The sequence below is a fragment of the Chroicocephalus ridibundus genome, chromosome 8 (assembly GCF_963924245.1).
Source record: "Chroicocephalus ridibundus chromosome 8, bChrRid1.1, whole genome shotgun sequence".
In the NCBI taxonomy this organism is placed as follows: domain Eukaryota; kingdom Metazoa; phylum Chordata; class Aves; order Charadriiformes; family Laridae; genus Chroicocephalus; species Chroicocephalus ridibundus.
This window is the reverse complement of record NC_086291.1, coordinates 3498111-3521275: the sequence shown is the minus strand read 5'-3', so window position 1 is coordinate 3521275 and position 23165 is coordinate 3498111. Positions and strand designations below refer to the sequence as shown.

At 50.4% G+C, this 23165-nt stretch overlaps 1 protein-coding gene across 7 annotated transcripts in view; it reads right to left on the bottom strand.

Annotated features, from left to right (window-relative positions):
• The window catches only part of KANK4 (KN motif and ankyrin repeat domains 4), a 37659-nt gene that overhangs the window by 12457 nt on the left and 2037 nt on the right, over positions 1 to 23165 (bottom strand). Inside the window, exons 2-7 of one of the 7 annotated variants that reach the window (XM_063343980.1) lie at positions 22936 to 23006; positions 22452 to 22623; positions 21731 to 21831; positions 20974 to 21084; positions 17988 to 18192; positions 436 to 518 (exon numbers count right to left, since the gene is read on the bottom strand). In XM_063343980.1, coding sequence (XP_063200050.1) covers positions 436 to 451 — 16 coding nt within the window. In that variant the 5' untranslated portion in view covers positions 452 to 518; positions 17988 to 18192; positions 20974 to 21084; ... (1 more) ...; positions 22452 to 22623; positions 22936 to 23006. The other 6 variants (XM_063343983.1, XM_063343985.1, XM_063343982.1 and 3 more) reach the window with 6 other exon arrangements.

The following is a 23165-nucleotide window of genomic DNA, read 5'->3' as shown; positions in this document are numbered from 1 at the left end:
CTCACGGCTGCTCCCTCTCTCTCCATCCTGGTGCAGCACCCGCGCGGGGACCGGGAGAACTTGGCACAGAGCATCACCGAGATGCAGCCGCCTTTCTGCTGGGAAGCGGCACGTGAAAGTCAGAGGAATTACAGAAGGAAAACGTCACGTAGGGTAATAGGGCACAAGGGGAAAGCCCAGCCGGTAGGAGCAGAGATCTGTCCTGCCCACGCACCGCAGAGGACGGGAGGACAAATAGGGGCTGAACCGAGAGCTGCGACCACGTTTTTTCTGCGGTTTAGGAAGTCTGCATAATACATGAACGACACATTTTTCATCTCCTGGCCCTAGCGCATATCTATCGAAAACAGGTTATTTACAGTAAGGAAATTACTCCAGGTTGGGTGCTTTTTTCAAGAAACAAATGAGCAAACAAACATCCCGTAGCCTTCGTACCATCTGTCTTCTCCATGGTGTGGTCTAATCGGGCCGTCAGTTAACCATCCTCTGATGAGCTAGGGCAGATGAGTCACTTCACCCTTGGAACAAAGAAACAGATACTTTTAATTAAAAAATAATAAAAAAAAAAAGTTGAATCATGCAAACTTAATTTCTCCTTAAAGCCTTACACTTCTCCACAGGCCACCACCCTCCTATTCCCCAAATTCTGCAGCCCGACTGTGTCTGCTAAGCATTTTCAAGCTGCTTAAATCAATAGCTCCTTCTCCAGTGGCAACAACTCCTGCTTCACAGACACGTCCCAGGTAGCTGGTTCTTACAAAACACCCCCTGCATTACAGATGGTTTCGACTGCAAAAGAGAAAGGAGAGATGTTTAGGATAATTTCTACTGGGCTTGAGATAGACGGCACAGGGACTCTTCCTTGACTCCTGTAAGCTGGTATATCCAACATCACATCACATCTCTGAAAACAGCAAGGGCTATGAACCATACACAGAAATGACTGGTTTGTCACTTTTTTTATTTTTTTTTTAAACCATAACAACCAAAGATTCAAAATTTATGTTAAATATTGTTCAAACAAAACCCATTATTTGAGAGTACATCCATACCATTATCACAGAATCACAGAATGTCAGGGCTTGGAAGGAACCTCTGGAGATCACCTAGTCCAACCCCCTGCCAGAGCAGGGTCACCCAGAGCAGGTTGGGCAGGAACGCGTCCAGGTGGGTTTGGAATGTCTCAGAGCTGGAGACTCCACCACCTCTCTGGGCAGCCTGTGCCAGGGCTCTGCCATCCTCACAGGAAAGAAGTTCCTCCTCATGTTTAGGTGGAACTTCCTATGCTCAAGTTTGTGCCTGTTACCTCTTGTCCTGTCCCCGGGCACCACTGAGAAGAGCCTGGCCCCATCCTTCTGACACCCACCCTTTAACTATTTATAAGTGTTGATAAGGTCCCCACTCAGTCATCTTTTTTCCAGACTGAAGAGACCCAAATCCCTCAGCCTTTCTTCATAAGAGAGGTGTTCCAGTCCCCTCATCATCTTGGTAGCCCTTTTTGCTGTCCCCTCTCCAGCAGTTCCCTGTCCTTGAACCGGGGAGCCCAGAACTGGACCCAGCACTCCAGATGCGGCCTCACCAAGGCAGAGCAGAAGGGAGGATGACCTCCCTTCACCTGCTGGCCACACTCTTCTTGGTGCACCCTGGTATGCCATTGTCCTTCTTGGCCACAAGGGCACATTGCTGGCCTTTCATATATAAAGACCCTTCACCAAACTGCACTAAAATACAGACAAATTGCTATCATATCAGGGAAGATCTTCAGGCAGAGATCCAACACAGCCTACATCATGAAACATCCAGCCTGGACTGTATTGCCCTCCAGCTCTTTCCCATCATGGGCACATGGGTGAGACCCTCCTAGAGCATGAGAAGAGATTAAGGCTGGGAACAACCCTGAGAAGTCCTGGGTGAAGCTCGTCTCCTCCATGCCCTTTAGAAAGACACAGGGAGGAGGCTGGCAAGGGCGAAGGAGGTTGAGGCACCTGGACGTCACTGTAGGAGGTGTCCTGACTTGCATGAGAAGGGCAACGTTGCTCAGAGTGAGAAGGTCTGGTTTTTAATTTCTGTTACAGGGAAAAAGTGAGGGTTTCTTGGAGAGCAGGTTGCTTGTTTAGCATTTTCCTTCAAGTATCTAATTCGGTTCCTGGACAGAGATGGTCCCACAGCAGCTTATCAGGCAAGGTAACTGGCTATGCCGTACGGATTAGGATATACAGAGGTGCTGCTGTTATTGTCTTCTAGAAGAACTGGCATGACATGGTTTAACTACAACAAAGACCAATGGGAAAAAGAAGCCAAATCCTGCAGCATTGTTACCATAGGACAGATACTTTGAAAGATGAAAACCTTTTAAAGAAACAGTTCTGTCAATCAGGTAGACACATTTATGGTCAATATATAGCCCCGATGGAAAGTTGGGAGGGTCCCAACCCAAGGAGAACATCAAAACTCTCAAAAGCGCCTCCAGGGTCGGTATGTTCTTGACGCTCATGTGGCCAGATGGCAACACCGATGCCTGCCCAATGCCATGCGAGCTTCTGAAACACCGTGACGAGCAGCCTCCTGACACGCTCTCCAACTAACTGCACTTCTATAAAGGGAAATTTCTTCTGTCTCCTCCTGCCAATAAACAGCACATGCCAAAACGAACGCTAAACTCTTTCTCAAATGTTTTCTTTTAAATTTTCCAATTACAGTCAATTACGGATCTCAGCTACAGCCTGACCAGCTATGCTTCACGCTTCTAGGTCATATATTTAGAAGGTGGGGCGGGGGGCAGGGCCAGTGAATAGGATGCTTTTTAATATCTAGATAATTACATCTATTTGGTTCATTTATGAGCTGGCTGGGTCCCAACTCTGCGGCCCAAATTGATAACACGACTTCTCTCATTTGACCAATCTACTTCAAAATCGCCTCGTAAAAGGATGCTGAATGTACCCTACCAGCTTGCTGATGTTCTCCCGGCCCACCCCCAGGCCGGGGCAGCTCGGGCATGGGTCGGATGGCTTTGAGCCAAAACCGCGGCTCCTTGGACCCCACGGGTGCTGTCCCATGCCTGTCCCTAACAAAAATGAGATAAAAAAATAAAGTGATCTGGCAGAAGCAGCGTACCTGTACACCCAGTGTCCGGCTCACAACTCAGGGCAGGGCGGTACTTTTAGGTGGGTCTCCATCCTGCTAATACCTGTCACGCTGACCCTCTGTCGGGCTCTATATTTGCTGAGTTATCCTCTACCGAATAAAATTGAAGAATACTTATTTTCCTCCCCAGGCAGGCGACATCGCCACGCGCGCAGCATTGCTGATTTTTACCGTGAATGAAATTGCCTGGCTTTTCTCAAGGCAGGAATAAATACGTACGGAAATGGAAATCTAGAAGGCGAATATGTGAGAAGGCAACAGAACAGAGCGAAGAGGTTTTATCCCCTGGGGGAGCCCATTTGCAGAGACAGCTTACTGTCTTTCTAACTAGCCTGGTCTCAAACACTGGCTCTTTACAGTCACATTTTAACCCCTCTTTTACCCTGTCCCCCTTGCCAGGCAATGTAAGCGTCCTCCCACTCCCCCATCCACCCCAGCCAGCAGAAAGGACCCCAGAAGATTTAAAGAACAAATTAACTGAACCACAAAGACAAACATACATGAATATCATTCTCCGAGAGCATCTTGCTAGGAATTTTAAACTGGAAACATTTAACCCTGTGCCTATAAATAAGAAGACAATTCATCCCTGCTGAGCAGCACGTTAGCACAGTCTCATTAGCTGTAACACAACATTTTTTTGCCTGTCGTGTTCTCCTGCACTGCAGCAACGGCTTTAGCACTTCGTGGTGGAAGGAAAAACTCTCGTTACAAAAGCACCTTGTCGTGTTACCTTCTCATGCTCCCACCTACAAGCCCATCGGGGAGCAGAAGCGCTTGCCTACCTCAAAAGCATCTTCTCCCGTGCCCAGAGCCGGCAGCGAAGGGTTCGGAGCAGCAAACGTGCCTTTTCCAGTTGTTAAAAAGTTGGTCAGCTGAGCAGTGACCTTGCTCGGAAAGCAAATACAAGTTTAAAACAAGAAGCACCGAAGAGAGACTAATTTTCTAATAAAGCAGCCCATCACTCTCGTATGACCTTTCCGAGGACAGTTCAAGCCTGCTGTATAAAACGAGCTACTTTCCATAACATAGATAACTTTTCCATAAAACACAAAATGCCAAGTGCTGCTTGGGCTGTCGCCGGGCTGCCTCCCTTATCAGGAAAGATTACTGAAAAGACAGTCAATTATTAACGATACGGTTCGAATTATACCTGATGCTGCAGGCTGCAGCCGGAGCTCGCCCTCCGCATGCTGCACCTCCCAGGCTGAGCGCATTAGTTATTCTGCTGAGCGCCTCTCCCAAGGAAACGCAAGCGGCTGCCGCGATTAAAAGGCGGCATCTTTAGCAGAAGCCGCAGAAGGTCTCAACGTCCGGAATTAATCCCGACAAAGCCCCGTTCCCATGCGCGGAGCAGAGAGCGAGCCCCTCGCCCCTCTACCCTTCTCCCCATAGCTCCAGCCCCTCACGCCGCTCCCATCCATCCGCCGTGTCCCCGGGGGATGCTGAACAGGACCGGGGGATGGCGGGAGGTGGCCATGCGTATCTCTCTGTGCCGCGCCGTGCCCTGGCGGCTGCGAGGAGGGACAGGCAGCCGCCGGGCTCTCGTGGGTGCCGGGGGGGGGGGACTCGGCAAATAAACCGCTCCAGCCTTTTGCAGCAGGGTTATCAATGCAAACTTCAAATTCGAGGCGTGGGGGCAGCTTGCAGAGCAGACACAGCGTGCTTTTGTACGGCTCGGTGACGGGCAGAGAGCCCGTCCCCAGCCCCCGCGCTGGGGTTGCTGTCGGGTATCCCAGATCACTGCACCCCAAGGCTGGCGACAGGGAAAAAAACCCTCAATCTCTGCGCTGAACTCATAACAGCTTCGCGTTTGCTAAAAAAGAAGGGTTCAGACCCTGCCCAGCTCCCCGCAGCCCCTCAGCCGGGCTGTGAACCTCTTCCAGGGACGGGAAAGAAACGCCTGGAAAGCAGAGGCATCCCACTGGGACCTGGGGGCTCTGTCGGGGGCTTTCGCCAGGGACTCGCATCACGGAGCGGCACCGGCACCTTTCTCATCACTTAACAAGCAGCCAAAGCTCTCCTGTTAGCAGGAAGAAACACATTTCATCACTCTCTGCCTGCAGAACTGAGCTGCTGGCAATTCCTGCAGCTCACTGCGCTCCTGCAACCACTACATGTAACTTTAACGGATGAAGTTTGAAGAAAAGCAGAAAAGTTTTGCCTTCGCAGGAAGCGAAATAGCCGGGACATGCACAGCAACAGCGGCACTTTGTCCTTGCTCGCACTCCCCAAGGCACGGATGGGTTAACTTCTTACCCGAGGAATGAAAAATAACCCACCCCCCCGCAATTTCAGCAGCCGGTGAAATGCCGCCTTTCCCATTAAATACCGCCTTTCCCACGCGGCTCCAGCATCCCACACCACACAGGGCCCTGTGGACGGCTTTCTGCTTTCACAAGCAATTACTGAGCTCGGGGTTCAAAACAACCTTAAGAGCACGTTGGCTTATTTTCTGTCGAATTCTTCTGGTTTAGTTACCCTTGTGCGTCTTTTCTGAGCGTATTCTGTTGCTTATGTTCTCTAGACAAAGCAGCACGATAAAAAAAAATATACGTTTCGATATGGCGCTGATTTTGAAGTACGCCTAAAAGAATTGTTTCATTTTCCCACTGGAAAGACACAGCAGGAAGCTTTTATTTGGAGCATTTCCTTATTGCAATTACACACACAAGACCTACAGCTTTTCCCAGATGTAATTCCCGTGGGCCTGAAGAAGGTCTTCAAGTCTGTGTCCCCCTAAATAAGCTTTTAATCAGGAACTATGAATGGATGGAGTCTAAACATGCAAATTAATTAATTATGGGCTGGCGGTTGATGGAGCTATGACTGGCTTCTGATAGCTCCGCCCGACGGGGCCAGGCAGGGTGGGAAATGGGGAAGGGTTTCACCTGAGCATGGCCCAAGATCGCCCCACCAGCGTGAGAACGGAGGTCACGACCTAAAATTGCTGCTGCTTTACGTTATACACCAGCTGTCAGGGGGGATTTTGCTCTGCAGGCTGCTCCCGGGGATGACAGGAAACAGACGGCCACGAAACGGCACAAAAACCATCCCATCAGTCCCTGCCACGGCCACCACTGCCTTCTTGGATGCTCACAAGGCCGGCGGGCAAAGCGGCTGCTTTCCTTCCTCTCCCCAGGCTGCAGGAGGGCAGGTTTGGGGTTCACCCACCGCCCCCCGCTCCCCTCCACCACACGGACCTGCACGGACCCAGGGACGGAGCTCACCCCTGGTACCCAAAGGGTTACACCCAAACCTGCTCCATCCAGGCGGTCTGCTCCATTGCACAACAACCAGCCCAGCTATTATTTCAAGTGGACATACCAGGAATAAATATAGCCTCTCGGGGAATATTTGTTGTACGGATTTTTCAATTCTGTTTTCACTGCAAAGGAAGAAAAATAACCCGTTTCCAGTCTGCTGGGGACATCCACACGGGTGGGATCTCCGCTGTGCGGTGGTGGGCTGGGATCGGCTGCCGGCTGGCAGAGGCACGGGAAGGAGTTTCCTTCCAGGAGGAAAAAGAAAGAAGTTTGAAAACTTTGTGGGATTAAATAACTAACTAACTAACTAAAAGCAGTTTAAAGTCCTGGTTTGCATTGCAAGAAGTTGTCATGAGGTTTTATCATAGAATCATAGAACGGTTTGGGTTGGAAGGGACCTTAAAGACGATCCAGTCCCACCCATCTCCCACAAGACCAGGTTGCTCCAAGCCCCATCCAGCCTGGCCTCCAGGGATGGGGCAGCCGCAGCTTCTCTGGACAACCTGGGCCAGGGGCTCACCACCCTCACAGCAAACAATTTCTTCCTAATATCTCGTCTAAATCTCCCCTCTTCCAGTTTGAAGCCATTACCCCTCGTCCCATCACTACGTGCCCTTGTAAAAAGTCCCTCCCCAGCTTTCCTGGAGCCCCTTTAGGGCCTGGAAGGGGCTGGAAGGTCTCCCCGGAGCCTTCTCTTCTCCAGGCTGAACCCCCCCAGCTCTCTCAGCCTGTCCCCACAGCAGAGGGGCTCCAGCCCTCCCAGCATCAGACACATGCTGGGCTGGTCTGTGCTGCCTGACGGGGGGCAGAAGGCAGCTGAGCAGACCCAAAATTCAAGCAGGGAGACCAGATGACGCCTGAGCCCCAGTAGCCCGCTGCTCTAAACCCATCCGCATCCAGAAAGGCGAGCTGGTAAGCTGGATGTGTCCCTGCAGCCACGCAGGGCTCGGCGCTGCACTTGCTGGGCAGGCTTCCCCCTGTGCTGGTGTTACCTGGCTGCACGTCCCGAATTGGGGCAGGACCAGTTTTGGGGACGCAAAACCAGTCGCTGTATGGGAAGAGCGGCGGTGGCAGAAGCGGCAGGTAAAAAGGTTTGACAAGAAAAAGGATATAAATCTTTAAACCCCTCTGAAAGTGAAACACCACATAATCCAGATGCCTGCTTAAAATTCACCCTCCGTACCAGGGCCAGCGGATGACTTCAGCACGTGGCTTATGGTGACGGGTAGTCTACAGCGCCGTCACCAGCATTTTATCACACCCTCGGCTGTTTGAGACATGACCTGGGAGCTGGAAGCGGTTTGTGCGTGCTCGAGAGGGACGAGCTCCCTCTGCAACCCGTCAGCTCGTGGTTGCACCGGCGGAGAGGTTCGGGCTGGCCTCCCACCCGCTCTGCAAAATTATTTACACGAAGCAGCGGAGGGGCTGGAGCGGGGGGCTGCTCACGTGGAAAACATCCTGGGGGCGTGCGCAGCCTCTCTGGGGCCTGAGAGGGCGGCGGGCTCATGAGAAATCTGAGTAATTAACCCAGCGCCACTTAATAAAGAAGACGATCGCTTTCAGCGTAAGTGTGCAACCCTCATCAGCCGGCGGTACTTAAACAGCCATTTCAGGCATCTTTTCAAATGGCAGTAATAAACTTGTGCGGATACTGATTTTATTAAAGCTGCTTATTGCTGTTCAATAAATGTCATGAGCTTCCTGCCAGCATCTCCATTAGAGACGGGTCAGGACGAGACCTGGAGGTATCAGATATCCAAACTCTCGCCCTCTTTTATGGCTCACCGGGAGGGGAAAACGATCACATTCATCCCCTCCTCTGATAACCTCTTTTCCAACTGACCTTCAGCTCATTCCAGCCACGGTCTTATAAAAGCTTTGGTTGATTCTCTTGATTTTATCTTGTGCCTTGGAAACTGCGGTGTTTCCTCTAAAGTCCCCTTTCCCAGTGCCAGGCGATCAGAAAAACCACCTGAAGCCATGAATCGAAAGCGCTCCACAGTCAGACGGCAGACAAAAATCTGAAGTGCCTCATTTCTAATGTTTACTCTTTTTGCCTTAATCCCACAAATTTTGGGGGGTCACACCAGTGAAGGCCTCCTTTGGCTTCTGGTCTCTTCCAAGCTGCTCTTTTCCATCTCCTTGACCTTGGGACAGGTCAAGCTTTGCTGCCATGATACCGAATAACTTCCATGTGGTCAAAGAACTTGGCAGCAACTTTATGACAACGGGGTTGTCCTTGGCTTGGCCAGGGCTTAGTGCATCCTTGGGGTTCCAGTGCTCATCCCGCTCAAGAGCCAAAGCTTTGGCCCAAGCTGGGATGGAAACGTCTCCAATTCCTAAGGAAAAACAGGATCCTTTGGGTGTTTTTGGAAGCTGGGTGTGGAGGTGAACCATCAAACCAAGGGCCTCCTGCTTGCTGGGAAAGGCTCTTCCACCTTGCTCTTGCTTGGCTGCTTGCTGAGACGCGAGATGGATGGGGCAGCGCAGGGAAGGAGGGTGCTGTGCCGTGTCCGACCCCTGGGTGCTCACTGAGAGCTGAAACACCAGAGTTTGTGGGACTGGAAAAACCCACCCTGACACACAAACAGGGACTACTAAACCCACCAGCCTGAGAAATCTCCAAAAAGTGCATTTGTGGTTGCGAAAGCTGACTGTCGATTCGGGATCTGTCCTGTCCATCCCAGGTAAAGGCTTCAGCGTCAACACATGTCCTCTCCTGCTGAAAGCGGGACTTTCAGGTGGTTTTAAGGGCAGCCTTATTCCCTGCATGCCTTTTTTTCTCCTCTTCCCTAGGCAGTCCCCCGTGGAGACACAAGGCCATTTTATATCGATTTCTGGCCTGAGCCAACACGACTTGGATTGATCACATTCACAACATTTTTTAAAACCTCTTCAAACAGGAATATTTCTTTTTCAGGCCACGTGAAGCCACTCTCCATGTTGATTGGGGCCACGGAGGGGATGGACGTGCCGCCTTCCTCCTCTGCCGGTGGTTTCCATGTGGCAGCCGGACGCCCTGCAGCCGCGTTTCCCACCCTCTCTCACCCAGATTATGGGGAAGGTTTAGGAAACGGGTGTTTTCCTCCCGTTTTTTGCCCAAGCTCACACAAGCTCGCCGCTGGTGTGTTTTCAGCTTTCTCCCTTGCGCCGAGACTCGTGTTCAACCCCAACGGACAGAGGAACTGGCTGCAACGATGAACTGAAGACAATCACATTTGGAAGATGGGAGCCACTGCATGCGGGTGGGTTTTTCACCATATTTCGCGTTTCTCCCTCCACCAAATTGTCCACTTTGGCAGTTTATTATCATAATAATGACAATAATTGCTTTTTCTTGTGCTGTTCAAACGCTGGGATGTGCAGGACTTGAGGCTTCCCGAGGCACAGCGCCGGAAACATTAATTCCACCGAGGGCTGAAGAAGGAACCCGCCGCGGCCGTTCCTCCCCACCGCGCTCCCCCAGCGCCGGCACTGTGTGAATGTGCACGGTTGGGGATTTCTGCTCTCAGCCACGGGCTCCTTTGTGACCCTGAGCCGGGGTCAGGGCTTTATTGACCAAAATCTGCATCTCGCTGCTCTTGAGCAAGGCAGAGTCACGTAACCCCTGTCATACAGGGCACTGAATGCAAAATACACTAACTTTCCATATTTACTTTTTTCCCTAACTAATGGGGCTGCGTTCATCCCTGGTGCTGCTCCCAAAGCTTCCTTGAAAAGACCCAAGATTTGATGCGTAACACTCGGCGATAAAAATGTGACTTTCAGAATATTTGGCAGCTGTAAAACCGCAGGGGGAGGGACCTGAATCGGCAACGAGCTTGTGAATGAGCTTGTGTTCATCCAACTCCGGTCATCCCGCAGGATCTCAAAACTGCTCCTGATGCGCAGGGTGTTTTGAGACCAAACCTCTCCCTCCCGAAACGCGCCCACGCCGAGGGGCGCAGAGGCTGTTCGACGGGAAGCGACGTCTCACTCCCGCTCGGCAGCAACTAAATATGGGGGGGGGGGGCGGTTATTTCAGTTAGCGGAGGACCAAGGGAGACTTTGTGACACGGAACTGGCTGGCTCCTGCGGGAAGGGGGCTGCCCCAGCACCGCACGAGGGGGTGGTTCCTGCACCCGGGAGACAAAACCTTCTCCGTAACCAGATTTTGCGGAAAGGAGCCAAACGTGGCCCTGGTTTTCCTATTCACAAGGGGTTTGGAAACTGCACCGGCAGACCGACAGCACCCACAGCAGCAACAGGCTCCCCCCCAACTCATCCTCCAGTTGCAGGATTATTTTAACACGTTCATTAACCGATCCCTCCTCAACCACAGACTCCCCGGCCATCTCGCTGTTCATCAGGCTGGCTGTCACTTCGGCACGTATATTTATTTTTGAAATATTACAGTCGAAGTGACAAACAATCAGTTATAAACCTGAGGTTATGGGCTCCCTCCTCTGATTTACCATTTCAGGAATCATTTAAGAGATCAGCTTTTTCCATTAAGTCCATCCCAAATCAAACAGGAAACACCAAGAAGACTGCAAAACAGGTATGAAGGCAAATGCTGATTATTTTTTACCCTTGTCTCTGCCCTTCGCTGTGGTCCTTATCTTTACACACATGCTGCGTTTTCAGGTGCCCACCGCCTTCATTTGGGACACACAGCTAAAATATTTAATTTCTGGTTTAGCCTCTGGAGAAAGGAAACCCTTGCCGGTGGTGTCGCATCCCATAGCTGTGAGGAAAATGAGACGACCCCGTACAGTACAGTCCTGCTTCCATCTCGGGACAATGAACATCATACCCACAGCATCCAGACCACGATTTCCCCTGTTCTGAACTTACTTAAGACTCGCATTTGAGGTTATTTAACCCACTTTCTGCCATCACTGATTTTCTCATGGACTATCCAGCCTCTTCTACACAAATCTCAGGCAATGGTCTACCCCGGTGGGGCAGCTCCTTGCTCACACTCACTCTGATTTCCCCCCAAGCAAAAGTTAGAGCCCGGCACATCTTTGCCTTAGGCCTGCAAGAAATCACAAATGCAATGCCGGGAGCTGACGAAAGTGCTTGCACAGGGCACGCCTGGTCCCGGCGGAGTTGGGCTGCTCAGAAATGTCCTGCCGCCGAGGCAAGGCGATGCTGCCTGCGAAGGAGAGGCACTGCCTGTCCCTCCACTCGCTGCCAGACGCGCTGCTGGAGCTGCCCCTCTCTCGGCCCCGCCAGGGATGCACGGACCCGGAGCTCAGCCCCGCTCTGCGGCCGGACCCGACCTGCGGCCGAGCCCCATGGGACACGCGGCTCAGGGAACCTGAGCATCAACCTCGTTAGAGACAGAAATGAGTTACGGCACCAAGAGTTTCTGCGTCCGGACGGCTGGAAAGCCGGCAAGGAAACGGAGAGGCTGGAGGCAGGCGCTGGAGACCGTGCTCGACCACGGAGGCTGGGCTGGGGCTTGTCTGAACCACATCTTCACAGACGGGGAGGGTTTTATGGTTGGGCTTTGAGGCTAAATGCAACTCTGGCTGCTCTGGGACCATGGTGCCTTCTGCCACATTGCCCGGGGTCTGGGGGCCCTTCCCAGCCCTCACAGGGTGACATCCGGGGGTTCTGTCGGGGCTCGGAGCCTTCCTGCCCTCTCCCCGCTGCCCAGCCACACTCCGTGCCTCCGTCCTGCACCCAGGGGTGCACTGGAAGCGCTCCCGGCCCGGATGGTTCAGGGCAGCTGCTGCTGCCCCCAGGCAGCACCCGAGGGGCCTGGCACCCCCGAGCACTCTTTGGAGTGCTCCCAGGTGCCCCCTGAGCACCCCCGGCGCACACTCTGCACCGCCCTGGAGCACTTTGAAAGCATCCCCCAGAGCATCCCGCACAGCACCCCCCGAGGCACCCCCGGAGCATCCTCCAGCGCAGCCCCGAGCGTCCACTGCCGCGCCCCCCCCGTACCCTCCCAGCACCCCCCCAGCGCCTCCGGCGCATCCCCGGCGCGTCCCCCGCTCCCCCCGGCTGCCGGGACCCTCCCGGGCTCCGCGTCCCCCCCCTCCCGGGCCGTACCTGGGCGCGGCGGTCGCAGCGGTGCCGGCGGCCCCGGTGCCTGCGGCGGGCGGGGAGCTGGGACGCGGGGCGGGGCGGGGCGGTGCCGGGGGGGCGGCCCGGGGCAGCGGGGATGGGCGGCGGGAGGGTTCGGCGGCAGCCAAAAGGAGCGGCTGCCGTGGGAGGCCAGAAATCCACTTTTTTTTTTTTTTTTTTCTTGATGTTTTATTTTCTTTTCTTCTGACCGCGGCATTGTGCCCGGGCTCTGCTTTTTTAATGCTCTGTTTGTACTTTTCGAGCTCATCCTGTTTGCACAGATGCAGATCAAGAGGGGTGGAAGGGGAAATCTGCGGGGACGGGCCGCGGCCGCAGAACTTGCGCTGTATTTGCACCCGCTCTTCCCCGCTCAGCCCTTCAACGCGGGCCGGTTTACATCGGCCCCTCGTACCTTCATGTGACCACGTGGAAAACGTAAAGAAAACGCAATTTTAGGTTCAGGTTTTGAGCCTACTCGTGTGCCTTACCCCATGTGATTTACGTGCTCATCACCTGCCCGCTGGCAGCATGTTGCTGTAATGACAGCTCTTTTCCAGGCTCTGGGGACAGGCAGAAATCAGTAGTTTGGTGACCTGCAATAATACCTTTAACTTCAGGCGAAGCTGTTGATTTCGCTTGTCTCGAAGACAGAGAGGTGAACCCCGGCCCTGCTCCCGGCTGCGCTGGAGCGTGGGAGAGCAGCGGCTCTGGCAATGCTGGGGGTGGCCCCGTGGCCTCCGCGGGGGTTGTGGACTCAGCATCCACCGGGACCAACGCGGCTCCCTGTGATTCCTCTGTCCTTCCAGAGGAGCCCAAACACCCTTCAGCTCCGGGTGGGAAATGCTGTACATCGGAGCAGGGTGGGTGCCCGGCTCGGTCTGCCCTCACCCCCCATGGGAGGAGCTTGGGTGCTGAGCAAGAGGAAGACATTTCCTGATGACTTTAAGAACAGATCAAAGAATCAAGGGAAACGCGTGTCTTAGGGGAGCCTTCGGGCTTCGTGCCATGAGGACAACCCCTGCCCCTGCTGCCCAGGTTATTTTGGCAGGGACCAAAAGAGAGGGACCGTGGTATCAGAAAGGTATTTTTTCTGGCCTCACTGGCTGGTGGAGGCGGGAGACAACTTCTACATTATTTTCTTCTCCCGTTCCTGAAAAACAAACCTACTTTGACGTGCAGTCATGGCCTTCGAGGCACAGCCCCTCTCCTGCTGCTCCTGGGACGGTGCAGCTAAACCACTACCCGTCCCTTAGCCTCATCCCCAAAGCCATGACAATCCCTCAGCCTTAATGACAGCAACGGGGCTTTTGCAACAGAAACTTTGGGCACCTACAGGAAGCTCTTGTGGTCGCAGACATTCAGCTGAACTTGTGTTTTGTTCTGTTTTCCCTGGGGTTAGATTAAAGCGCTAAGAAGAGTGCGTGGGGCGGGGGGTAAGAAGTCAAGCGGTGGCAGTTCACAGCACACACTTCTGCAAGCATGCCCCAGAAAAGCAAGCAACAACTACCAAAAACCCCACTTCTGAGCAAACAGAATCATAATCAGTTCCCCTTTTCAGTCACTGAGGTTTTACTTGCTCGGTAGCTTGAAGACAAAGAATCTCTCTTCTATGAAATCTTAGGCGCTCCGAAGTGTAACGTATATGCATAAAACTTCTGTGACCCCCCCTTTTTAAGCCAAGAGAATAACAGCGCTTTCAAACAACCAGGATAAACGAGGAGTATTTTGCTGTGTGTATAAATGAAACATGATAAATTGTTTAAAAGCGGATTAGGTGAATTCGTGGAGGAGAGCTCCGAGGTGGCTATTGCACACGATGGCTGAAGAAGCCTCCGACATGCGGCTTGCCAGGAGCCGGGAGGGGACGGCAGGAATGCAGCCACAGTGCAGTCGCACCCTCTCCCTCCCCTTCTACCACCGCACCCGTCGGCTCCGTGCTCAGGCAGAGTCAGAGGCTGTATTCTCCGCTATGTATTTCGGTCTTGCAAATTTCGGCTATTCTTAGGCGAGGTTGTGAGTCATTAAGCGCTTTCAGAATGTTTATTTGTCAAGCCACAGGCACTTAAATTTACTTCTGAAGCCAGACAACCCGCTCAGAGGATTTGTTTCTGCCGCAGAAATTACTAGGTGAAATTCCACGGCAAGAGGTCAACCCTGCTGCCCGAAACGCTGCGAGTCGGATCCCGCCCAAGGGCTGCCACCAGTTTGGGATTAAAGTGGTCTCATTTTCAAAGGTCAATATAAGAGGGGGAAAGAACAAGAAGAATGTGGTTTCCTACAGTCTTTCACCACCTGATTTAGCTTTCCTTACACGTGGGCCACACCAACCGCATGCATCGCTCCAGGCTTGGGGCAGTGTGGCTGGAGAGCTGCCCGGCAGAAAAGGACCTGGGGGCTCTAGTTGACAAGCGGCTGAGCATGAGCCAGCAGCGTGCCCAGGTGGCCAAGAAAGCCAGTGGCATCCTGGCTTGTATTAGAAATAGCGTGACCAGCAGAAGTTGGGAGGTGATTGTCCCCCTGTACTCAGCACTGGCGAGGCCACACCTTGAGTATTGTGTCCTGTTTTGGGCACCCCAATACAAGAGAGATCTCGAGGTGCTGGAGCGAGTGCAGAGGAGGGCAACAAAGCTGGTGAAGGGCCTGGAGAATAAATCTTATGAGGAGCGATTGAAGGAGCTGGGACTGTTTAGTTTGAGGCAGAGGAGGCTGAGGGGAGACCTCATCACTCTCTACAACTACTTGAAAGGCCATTGTAGAGAGGTTGGGGCTGGTCTCTTCTCACAGGTAATTAGCAATAGAACAAGAGGGAATGGGTTCAAGCTGCAGCAGGGTAGGTTTAGGCTGGACATTAGGAAAAAATTCTTCCCAGAAAGAGCGGTCAGACACTGGAATAGGCTGCCCAGGGAGGTGGTGGAGTCACCATCCCTGGATGTGTTTAAGTCTCGTTTAGATGTGGTGTTGGGGAATATGGTGTAGGGGAGAACTTTGTAGAGCGGGGTTGATGGTTGGACTCGATGATCCCAAGGGTCTTTTCCAACCTGAATGATTCTATGATTTTTAAGACAGGGACCAGACCTTCCTATCTGGCTGTAATCCCTCTGAGGGTGGACGGTAGTTTGGATGGGGAAGGGACTCCCTGGGGAAGCAGGTTTCCCTCCAGTGGTGGGATGAATTCCTCCCGGAGATGCTGCCCTCACCGGCTCTGCAGTGGGGTCTCTTCTGCAGCTCCCAGAGCAGACAGACAGGAGCGGGCTGAGGCTCCCTCCTGGGAGACAGACAGAGTTGATGCGTTCAGAGCCTGTAGTGACGGGGCCAGGGGCTGATGCGATCGAGTCCTTATGGAAACGCAGTACAAAATCACTATTGTTCTATACGATGTCACGCTTGTGCCAACATCCATTTTTGTAGACTCTCTGCAAACTGCTCCCCCATCGCCGTGCTCCCAGGAGCTGCCTTGTATGGGCTACGAATGCGAAAATCCTGCCCCATCCACCCACACATGGCGGCACGGCCACGACCTGCCACCGTCACTTTTTGGTGGGTAGCGTGAATGAGGCAAAATGCTTCTGCAAGAGGTGTCTGGGTGCTACAGGAATACAAATATTAATCTAACAAAGTAGCTCAATTTGGGAAGATTTTGCTGCCCATGCCATGATTATCAAAATACTTAAAAACACCCGAGAGGTTTCCTTAACCGCGCACCTGCTTTTACATGCCAAACCATGCATTTGTGCCTCCCTACGCAGCCCAGCCAGCTGGATGCAGACAGGAAAAAACGTGGAGGGTAGACGTGACCTCTGTGTCTGGGAGGAGAAGACGCAGCCTCGAGGAATCAACCTCGTGCTCATTCAAAAGCCGACAGCCCCGTGAACCTCCAGTGATCCCCACATAGGTACAGAAAATGCTTAATTTTCTTATGACACATGGATCAGTCTTGCAATGTTCACATCAAACCATGTGAGCTTGCCTGTCAAATCAATTTGCCACAGTTGTGTTGCCTAAAAGAAACTGCTATGTCTTTGCAAGCATAAACACCAAATGCTATTGCTTGTAGTGCAGTCAGCACTGGTGCAGCCATAGCTGGAATTCAGACATCCACATGCAGACCCCAAAAGAAAGGGAAATTCTTATTTCAGTTAAACATGTATCTTGTAAAGTAAAATTATAATTTTTCCATAAATCTACTTTCATTGCTGTATTTTCTGTTCCTGTGTTTTCTATCAGTCATCCCAGTCCCCCGTTACTGCTTATCTGGTAGGGAGTGATTGCACTTCATCTGTTTCTGCACTAAAAAGAGGTATAAATATACTCCGCAGAACATGGATTTAGCTACCACCAGGCTTGTGCAGGAACAACAAAGGGTATGTCTGCAGGGCAGCTGAGTGAGAGACGAGTAAACTGCCCTGCACGGAGCTCCACGGCCACGTACCAACCGGTCACCTAAACAAGAAGGTTACTCAGAGAGCCCAGGGCTCTGTTCGGCACGGCTCTGCACGCAGGGCGTATATCCCTACGTGCCGTACGTATTGCCGACTGGCTGCTCTTTACACTGACCTACCACGCTGGGAGTTTCTGTGCTTTAATAGCGGTTTAGATGGCTCAGGGGACAACTTAGCTATAATGCTCCCCATGAGCTGCACCTAGAGAAGACCACTTCCCCAGACTCCTGCGGTTCCATCCTCCAGGCTGAAGGGTGAAATGTGACCCCTCAGCTTTGCAGGGACATGGAAAAAGATGTTATTTGTTATAAAACTGACAACTCTCTTTAAAAGCCAAGCAAGGGCATTTAAAGTTGTGTATTCTTGGAGCTGTGAACTCAGCAGACTGCAGCCTGCATGAGGAGGCACTCATTTTCTTTGACACCACTCTCCCGTGACCCACTTGCAGCCCCTTCTTGTATTATGGGGAAGAAAGGAGGAACCGATCTATTCCTACACATCTTAACATCATAAACACTTTAATAAAGTTTTGCTTTTACTGGAGTGATTCATTCACTTCACTCACATTATGATGTCTTTGACAGTAACAAAGCGCACTTTCATTTTAATGGATATGAAGTCTCTGGGATGGGCAAGGAACTTAACAGGCATCACTGGATCCTATTCTTCAGCTGAGAGTTTCCAGCAGGGAGTTCAGCAGTTTCGGAGGGAATGGCTCTGCGATGGGGACAAGACCCAGCGCAGCGCTGCTGCGGGGCTGGCAGAGACCAAAGGCTTTGCCCGGAAGGCGATGAGACGCTTGACCACAACCATCTGCGGGCAGCAGGCTACGGGGCCAGAGAGGCTAGACCTCTCCTCCGGGTGCTCTGGCTCCTGCTGACTGCACCAGCAGCTGGTGGAGGCTGGTCTGCCCTGCCCTGCAGGGACACAAAAGCTCTGCAGTTCCCTTCTTGATGTGGCTGCGCTGGGGGTCATGGAGGCCTTGCTATGTAATTCCTTAAAAACCTTGCAGAAATGGCTCTGCTACGGAGAGCCGACTGTGGTTTGATTTTTTTTTAAAAAAGCAAATCCTCACCTGAATCGTGAAGCTTTGTAGCGGTGGTCTCACGTCTCTAAATGTGGACATATCCCTCCAGGTTTGAGAGGAATTATAAAATCTGTTCTAGGTGTGTCTGTCGACAGAGGTGCTACCAGCAGATGGTGCAAGAATGTGCAGGTTCTGTTTCCTCCTGTCTCTGCCTCCAGAAGTGAGTTACAGCTCTGTGAGGTGTTATCCCGACCTAAGAACAGAGATCGGGAGAGACTTCATTTTTATTTTATTTAATTATGGCTTGCAATATAGCACTTGGCTTCTCGTTTGAATTCCAGTCCGTAATGCAAAACTGCACTGCCTCTGCCATCGGCGAAGCTGTGGATCCATGTTATATTAAACTGAGCTGCAGGCTGTGAAAGAAAATATGCATAGACAGGCAAAATACAGGGAAAAACACCCCTAACGATGCAATGAGACCACTTACACAACATCACTTTTTTTTCTGCACTACAGAACTTAGCTTTCAAAGAGATTTGAGGAGAAACATTCTGTTTCAGACCTGGTCACAGAACCAGCTTGCCTTTGTCAGAATTTCGGTGTACAGAACCACACGTTTATATTGTTATGAACTACGCTGCTTTATCTCGACGTTATGGGTGTAATTACTGTTATTTTCTTAAGTATAATAAGATGCATAGTGTAGCTCTAGCAGTTCATAGATCACAGCCAACTGTTTTCTCCTAAGTTAAGAGAGAGAGAAATCAGAGCTAAGGCTGCGTACTGCCTGCAGTGTCAGGAGCTAACATCTCGAGCTCAAAACCGATAAACTCTCCAGCACGGAGGAGCACATCATGGTTTGTGCATTGCCAAGCTCATGGTTTGTGGCTCAGACCTCCAAGCTGACATTTGCTTTTGGGAAGCTGAAACAAAAAGGAGCTCATTGCAGGCTTTACCATGGAGTTTACCGAACCATAGTAATTTCTAATTTATGATTTCCTGCTTTTCCTGAAGTCTGCATCTTTAAGGACGCCTAATCTAAAGCTTTTTAGACAAAAACCGGCCACACAGGTCAAGCTTTTGGGCTAGGTTTTACATGGGAGAGACTGGAGCTGGAGTAACTCCCCAATTCCCTCCCGGGTGCCCTTCTCTGGGTTGTTCCATGAAGTTGCTCTGCGATCCGTGTTAGCATGATCCGGTGAAGAAGATCCCACCCTTGGTATCAGACAGTAGCTCTGCTGCTGCCTCACCCCTCACATCGCACAACCTCATCCTCCTGAGCCGCTAGAAAACAGGCAAAGAGGTACCGCTCTTAAAGGGACTCTTTCTGCAGTGGTCAAACTGTTCCCACCTGCACTGACACAACAGTATCCAAGTTAAATAATGGGTTATCAAATGACTTGAGATCCTCTGAAAGCCGATGTAGCTCATCAAGTAGGAATCGTTTAGGGTTTGTGAAGGTCCCAGGCTGTTTACTGTGGGAAGAGTCAGATTCCCTCTCCAGTGTAGTAAAGCGAGCAGGACAATTTGTTCCTGGCTGTGGAAGGCGGCAGAGCTTGCACAAACTGTGGATCACTAAACAATAAGAGCCCAAAATATTCATTTCTTTTCATTCTACCTGAAGCCAATCCTGTCTCGACATTTTATAGTCAGGATTCTCATCTTTGTGAATGGTTTCTCACCTTCCCTGCCGTAGGGCATTTGACCAAAAATCGTAGTCCTCAAGAACGAAATAGATTTTGCTAATGTGAACCGTGGAGAGCCCAGCGTAGGGTACAGACCTTCCCCAGGTGACCCCCGCGACAGGGGTGGGAAGGCTGCTGAAAGAGTACATTGTCTGCATCCAATTTACACAATGTATACAAAATTCACCGAATAATTCTGACAATACGGGAACCCTGACAGATTTATAGGCCTATCGCTGATATGGCTGCAGGGTTTGGAAGTTGCTGTAATTTTTGCAATTCAGCAACAGCTAGAGGTTGTGGAGGTTTTTTCCTGCAGGGGATAGTGCTCTGTACTGGAGACTTCCTCCAAGAGTCCAGAAATCCCACCTCTAGGGAATCTGTTCTTTCCAGGCATTTCATATGGTTATTTTTGGCTAGGTCTGTGGAGATTTCTAGTTTCCCAGTGCAGCTATTTTTATAACGTGTGGCTGTGAAGTCTATAGTATTAGACATAATTTAATCTTGCATGTTTGAGAGTCTCGGGACTGTACATATGCAATTACTGTGTCTTGCACCTGCTCCCTCTTTGGCCTGTATTTGAAACACTCCTTTCCTGTAACAAGGCGAAGCTTCGGAGGCTTCTAGACAACAGTTCCTTTATTGAGCGTGCTAAGCCGCCATAAATATTTAATTAGGTGTTGCACTATTTTTGGAGAGATACAGAAAAAAATAATAATCCCCATTTCCTTACATTTAAACAGAACATTTTCCTGCTGGAAAAATTTCCCTGCATTAACTAGTGACAGGGAGAAGTATTTTAAGAGGGTGCATAAAAAATTTGAGAGGGTGAAAGGCTGGTAAAGAGGAGATTTCACTGAGCTGAGGGTTGTCTGCTGCAGTTCTCTAGGTGGGAGGGGAGGCTGTCGGGTGGCTGGGGTTGAGCTGGAGCTGTGCGGGTGCCTTTTGGGCAGCGTGGCACCGTGTCGGGCTGGCGGGTGCAGCTGCTTCCCAATGAGGGGAGCTTCTGCTTCTCCTGTATTTGCCGTCTAAAAATAAATCATGGCTTCACTGGTATTTTTGAATGCTGAGTCGCGAATTGGCTAACCAAGCTGCCCTGGGTATGGTGACATTGCCTGGAGAGCTTCGTGTGCCATAAACCTTCAGATGCAATGATCACCAGACTGTAATTACAGGTGATGTATGCTATGTAAGGAAGCAAAGGCAGGGGTGTGGTCATACTGCCAAATCAGAAAAAAAATATCAGTTGATGGTATTGCAGCTAAGATTTCACCCCACCCATTAACAAAACAGGTCTCCTAGGAAGGTTTGTTAAAATTAGCTAATTATAAGGCTCCAAACATTACCTGTCATTTGACTTGAAATTGCCTCCAGGAAAGCACAGTCAACGCGGAGAACGAATCCTGACTTCTGCTGTAGTTCTTACACTTCAGAGGCAGTTCGAGTCTTGGTGCCACCTGTATTAGAAAATCAGCCTGGTCACTTGGGGTGGGCAGCGCATCTCTGCCCTGTCCTCCATGTCTTGTCCTGTGGCTTCCCACCTGACCAGCCTATCTCCTTGACCTCACCTCTCTTCATCTTGCTGGTTTCTACTCAAGAACCACCTGAAAATTCCCGTCCTTTTCAATGGTTAAAAAAAAAAAAAAAAAAAAAAAAAAGAAAGAAAAAAAAAGGACAAGACTAAAGGACCAAATTCTAAAATGCTGTAACTGCATTGGCCTCAAAATCACCATTTTGTCACGGAACTAAAATTAAGTACACTAAAACCAACAGCGACTGATGCTTTAATGAATATCAAATTGAGTTTAAAAAATATTATGCTCTGTATATTGCGAACAGTTTTCCATACAGATGACAAAGGGCAAACTTAAAGAACATTCAACCAGAATGTCTCTTATAATTATATCGACTTTGTCTTTAGAAGCCAGAGAGAACTAACTTACGAGTGAAGATAAAAAAATGAAGTATGTGTGGTTTAGTCAAAATAATGATGATGGGCAATTAGGAAGCACTTAGTGAGTACATTAAGGGAGAGGAATTATTTAGAGCAGGACAAGGGTTATACATAATGAGATGAAATTACCGGTAGAAAAAGTAAAATACCTGCAGGAAGAAGGCCTGACACTGAGATCTACTGGGCTGCACAACAGGCTCACCATGGGATGACACAGAAGCCTCTTGGGAGGGGAGCATGTGGAAACACACTGTGCAAAAAAGGGCAGGCAAAGTTTGTTCCAAACGTCTGCTGATTAAGTATACTACGAGGTACTTTGTCTTGTACTTCCTTGATGTATTGGTTGTGTGGCAGATGCATTTGTTGATTAAAATAATCATTATACCTATTAAAACTGAGCTGACTACTTTGTTAGCCAAATAAAATGTAATACACAGAACAGAGCCCCGTAACTACCATGTGAAAAGCTGGGTATGCTTCCAGTCCCTGCAAAAATACTCTCTGCTAACACCTCCCCTCCCTCTCTCACTCAGTTGCGGCACCTGAGAAGTTGAACCATGAGCCCGTAAATGTTCACAAGCCTAACTTTAAACCCACAGCTAGGCCTTCCCGAGTCCCCGATGGTGTTCCCAGGCACAAGGACACCTGAAGTTTACCCAACACTTGTACATGTGGAATTAGATGCTCAGATTGTAAAATCCTTGGACATAAATAGTCTTTTATCATATTGGTTAAAGCAGATTGCACACCACGCACTTGACAGGGTAGACTTTTATTGAAATGCAACCCCAATATGTGATAAACAGCCTTAGTCGTGCCATTTGACTTGAGATCTGTCAGGACATGTTGCCGTATTGAACACGAGCCTACCTGGAGCAGCTGGACTCCTGCCCTTGGAGTTTATTCCAGTCTGTTATTGATTCAAGGTCCAAAGACTTAGAGATTTCATCCTTCACATTACACCACTCTGTTGCTGCCACGGTTTTGATTGCCCAGCACCTTCCAGCTCTCGGTGAAGCGACTCCTCAGCTGGCCACTCAAACTAGCAACGTAAAGCAGATTTAATGAAACACATTATTAAGCAACCAAGCAGTAACATGACTTCTGAGCACCACCCACCTGGATAAGACTTCCTTACACACTCTTGTTGTCTCATACAAAAGAACCTCTGTTATGTGCCGTGTCTATTAACTGCAGTGAACTTAAGGCAACGTTTTCTAAGTGGAGCTAAATGTCATACTGCAGAACTCAGGACAGGAAATCCAGCGACTTTCAATGGGAGCTCAGTATCCAGCCAACTTCAGAGCTTTGTAAATCTCTAGCCAAGTAAATAAATCTTTAGGTCAATATATACCTTGAGAAGCTGAACCTTGGCTCCCTGGGTGATGGGCCCGTCTGTGCGCAGGCATACAAGGATATTTTACTCTGTAAGAGAAAGCAAAATACGTGTAGTAAGCATGAACATGACTGCCAGAGTATATATAATCCCTGCCATAATACAAATGTATATTTAGGGATATTGATCTACAGTAATAATTAATTCATGTAATAATGTAAAAAACACCCCAAAAGATTGCAAAGAAC